Genomic DNA, 4,578 nt, shown 5'->3' with positions numbered 1-4,578 from the left:
CGTGAGAGAGCGACTTTCTTGACCTTGACTCATTCCGATTATTCGCTCCCGACCGATTTGTTACTAGCTACCGACGTACCGACTACTGAACTAAAGGACCGAGACCGATTAAGAGCCCTTAAGATGAACTAGTTCCTTTCGGTCCGTGGCGGGATTTCATTCCTTTTAGTTCTTCGGTCCTGACCGACTCAAGCCTACCAGAGCTCCTAATACAGGCCACCTCCTACGTCCGTTATCAGTCAGCTCGATGGTCCCACGATGCGCGATGGGTCCATATTGGGTTGCATAAAAGTTTAAGGCATAAACATCATTTCGCATACAAATTAAAAGTCATATTATACTGTGTCATACATTTTTAGCCATAATATTTAATGACATACATAGCAGTTGTCATATATTTTTTTGTGCATACCTAACGAACTTAACCTAAAATTTTATGCGAATTAAATTTATGACTATAAAAATTATGACATAACTCATTTATGTCCAAACCCCAGTTATGCTCAGGAATAATTCTGAGCAAAGATTTTTATGACTTACAATTTTATACATAAGTGTTATGACAATTAAAAAAATGTGCGCTGCGCAAGCGTACAGTGTAGACGTGTTCCAAAGTTATATTAAAAATCATTTACGCATGACATGCAAATTTCAACTATAACAGTAGTGTACAGTGCATTCAAATCTGTTTAACGAGTGTTGTATACATACATCCTTTTGACTGTGCGCCTGCACCACTGCGCTCAAACAGGTAAACAGCGCCACGGATGTACAATGTCGCGGCTCGTTCGCTCGCCAAGTGGAGGCGGCATAAACGACGGATCCGGCGGTTCTCAACCGAACTTAAGTGCCTTAGCTACGGACAATGATAACCCTCAAATTACGTTCCGAAATAAACGTAAGCTGCATACTGATAATGACCAGATCGTAAACGAGCTATCTGATCTTAGAAAAGAAATTGCAGAAATGATGATATTTATGAGGACAACTAGTAGCACACAATCAGAAAATATAAGTAAGCTCCGTCAGGATATTACCGATATAAAAAGCCAGGTAAACACCATCAGCAACAATATGGCTACTATGAGCACAGAACAAGACAAGCTGCGAACGGATGTGCAACGCTTAGTCGCTTCAACGGAAGCCACAGAAGAGAGAATTAAGCTCCTGGAAAGTGATATCAACTTACTAAAGTCATCCTCACCTGGATGTACTAACCAAACGCCAATAACCTACGAATCTTACGATAAACTAATCAACGAATGTCAAGAACGAAACATACGAAATAAAAATATCGTTATAGCTGGCATAATAGAATCTACTGCTGAGAACGCCGCAGAACGACTAGAACACGACACACAAGAGGTATTGAAAATTACTAAAATGGTTCTTAACGACTGCCCGGACCCTCAACAAATATTCAGATTAGGCAAATATCAGCCTAATAAAAATAGAGTCATAAAAGTTTGTTTTACATCAGAAAATGTAGCAAAACAATTGCTCCGTAACAAAAAGAATGTAAAGCTAAATAATATAAAAATCTACTCGGACCAGACACCTTACCAGCGAGAAGTCCTAAAAAAACTGCAGCAGGAACTACAACAGCGAACTGAAAATGGAGAGTGCAACTTACTTATCAAGTACGAAAAAGGGGTACCTAAAATAATAAAGTCTCAGCCAAAAAACTCCACAGCGACGGAAGCCAAATCTTAAGCCCGTCCAATGACGGTAATGTCTCATATCAAATTGCCCATACATATTCCGAAATTAACACCACCAATAGATCAATCAAATGTTTTTATGCTAACGTACGCAGCATAATCAAACCAGGAAAATTTGACGAGTTAAAATGCATTCTCCAATCTTTCCAATGTACTATTCATATCATCGCATTGTCCGAAACATGGATCAAGGACGAGGATGAAGGACGCAGACTTCAGATGCCCGGTTATTGTCACTACTATAATTTCAGAAGCAATTCAAGAGGGGGCGGCGTTTCCATCTTCGTCCACGAATCTCTGACCCATCATCTCATAGAGGAGCGCTGTGTTAATGATAACCACTTTCTTTGGGTACACATAAACAAGTATTCTTTGGATGTTGGAATTGTGTACAAACCTGAACGAACCAATTCAAATGATTTTTTGGATGAATATGCGCTCCAACTTCAGAGAAGAAAGAGAGTCCTAATCTTTGGAGACTTCAATTATGACCTATTGAAATCTAACACAACGACTCACAATTATAAGCAAGTCCTTAAAGAAAACGATATTCAAATTCTGAATAAGATTAACCATGAATTTTGCACACGGGAGACACACACAACGAAGACCATATTAGACCATGTATGTTCAAGTCTTAAGCAAAATGACTTCCATCTAGCTATCATAGATTCAGCCATGGCTGATCATAAACAGATTTTCATAGAGGTGAAAAAATATCAGTCACGTCCTACAAGACAAATACAATATGAAGCAGTAGACTACAATAAATTATATGCGACTTACAAGTCTTTACGCGAGGATAATACAGAAGACACGTATGAAAACCTGGAAAAAAAGATTTTAATCTGTTTATCGAAGTGTAAAATTAAAAAATACAAGTATTTAAACCAACCTAGGCAAGAATGGATTAACAAAGGTGTTATAGATGCAATAAATAAACGAAACAAACTGTGGCAGCTGAAAAAATCCAACCCAACTCTCATGAACATAGATGAAGATCTGAAAAAGGAGATAAAATCCGTAAAAGAAATCATACAAAAATCAAAAACTACGTACTACCTTAAAACCTTCATTGCATGTGTAAAAAAACCCGCGAAGATGTGGAATTTAATAAATAGTCTCTCCATTAATAAAGTCAAGGACGTAACATCACCTACGAGACTTGAAATCAATTCAAAAATTGTTACTGATAGTGCAGAAATATGTGACCATTTTAATCTATATTTCTCTATGATAGGATCAGACTTAGCAAATAAAATACCTGTAATGTACCACGCACATGAGTGTCCTCAAGTCACAAATGTCAATGAGATACGCATATTTGATCCAGTTACTCCGGATGAAGTGGATAACATAATTAAAAACTTAAAATTAAACTGTAGCTCTGGCATAGACGGAATAACCACTAAATCAATTAAATCTATAAAATTACTTATAATAGATGAACTTACCAATTGCATAAATAAATGTTTTGATCAGGGTATTTTCCCCGAGAATCTTAAAATTGCCAAAGTTACACCAATTTATAAGTCCGGAAGTAAATTGGATCCGGGTAACTATAGGCCCATTTCTGTGCTCCCAGTTCTATCAAAAGTTTACGAAAAAGTAATTTACAATCGTCTAAATAAATTCCTAACTTTAAACCAAATTCTATCTCCAAAACAATATGGGTTCAGGCAAAAGTCAAATACCCTTTCTGCTACAATTGACCTCGTCACACGAATAAAAAATAATATTGACCAAAAGAAAATCGTATTAGGCGTCTTTATTGATTTAAAGAAAGCCTTCGATACGGTGAGCCATCAAATACTACTACATAAATTAACTAGTATAGGAGTGACTGGCAAAGCTTATGAAGTTCTTAAATCTTATCTATCAAATCGTTTTCAAATAGTAAAAATTAATGATCAGCAAAGTAGCCACAGACCCATTATCTACGGTGTTCCTCAAGGTTCCATTTTGGGGCCACTTTTATTTTTAATATACATAAATGACATACAGAATATTGGCCTCAAAGGAGATTTAACACTCTACGCTGATGATACCAGTATTTTTTATCACGGCTCTTCCATTTCCGAAATTATAACTGATGTTCAAAACGATCTACAGTTACTTAACACTTGGTTTTTGCATAATTTACTAACTATTAATATTGATAAGACAAATTACATCATCTTCGCTGCGAAAAACAAAAAGATAGAAGCCTTTACAGATCCCACCTTAAATTCTAAATCAATTACAAAAAAAACTTCCGAAAAATATCTAGGCTTAATACTCGATAGCAAGCTCACGTGGGAACCACATGTTCAGAAAATAAAGTCAAAATTATCATCATTAACTGGGGCACTCCGAAGTGTAGCACAGTGTCTACCGCACAAAGTAAGATATATGATATATAATACATTAATTAAGCCACACATTGATTATCTTATAGAGATATGGGGGGCCGCGGCCAAAATACATTTAAAAAAAATACAAACTGCCCAAAATAAATTAATTAAAACTTTATTTAATTATAACTACCTAACTCCTTCTGAGACACTTTATAAAAATACAAAAATATTTAGCATAACACAAGCATATATCTACAACACATGTATACTGGTACGTAAAATACTAAATAAGGATATCCACACAAATATTAACTTCAAAAAGAAAACCCAAATCCAAAAAATCCAACTACGGAATGCAGATCATTTAGTTTCGCGACCACCTAGAACCAATTACGGGAAGAAAAGTATTACCTTTGAAGGTGTGAAGTTGTACAATAATTTACCGAGAGACATTAAAGATGTTAAGTCTATGGCCAGTTTCAAAAAACACCTTAAATCCCACATAATTGAAAATGTTGCCC

At 35.9% G+C, this 4,578-nt stretch overlaps 1 protein-coding gene across 1 annotated transcript; it reads left to right on the top strand.

Moving 5' to 3' along the window:
* The first annotated feature begins 575 nt into the window (after positions 1-575).
* On the top strand, positions 576-4,338 carry LOC133523842 (uncharacterized). The gene has a single exon (XM_061859590.1). The coding sequence runs from the start codon at positions 775-777 to the stop codon at positions 1,711-1,713; it is 939 nt and encodes a 312-aa protein (XP_061715574.1). The 5' UTR covers positions 576-774; the 3' UTR covers positions 1,714-4,338.
* The last annotated feature ends 240 nt before the right edge of the window (positions 4,339-4,578 follow it).

The sequence above is a fragment of the Cydia pomonella genome, chromosome 12 (genome assembly GCF_033807575.1).
Source record: "Cydia pomonella isolate Wapato2018A chromosome 12, ilCydPomo1, whole genome shotgun sequence".
Classification (NCBI taxonomy): domain Eukaryota; kingdom Metazoa; phylum Arthropoda; class Insecta; order Lepidoptera; family Tortricidae; genus Cydia; species Cydia pomonella.
This window is presented reverse-complemented; position numbering and strand designations above follow the sequence as displayed.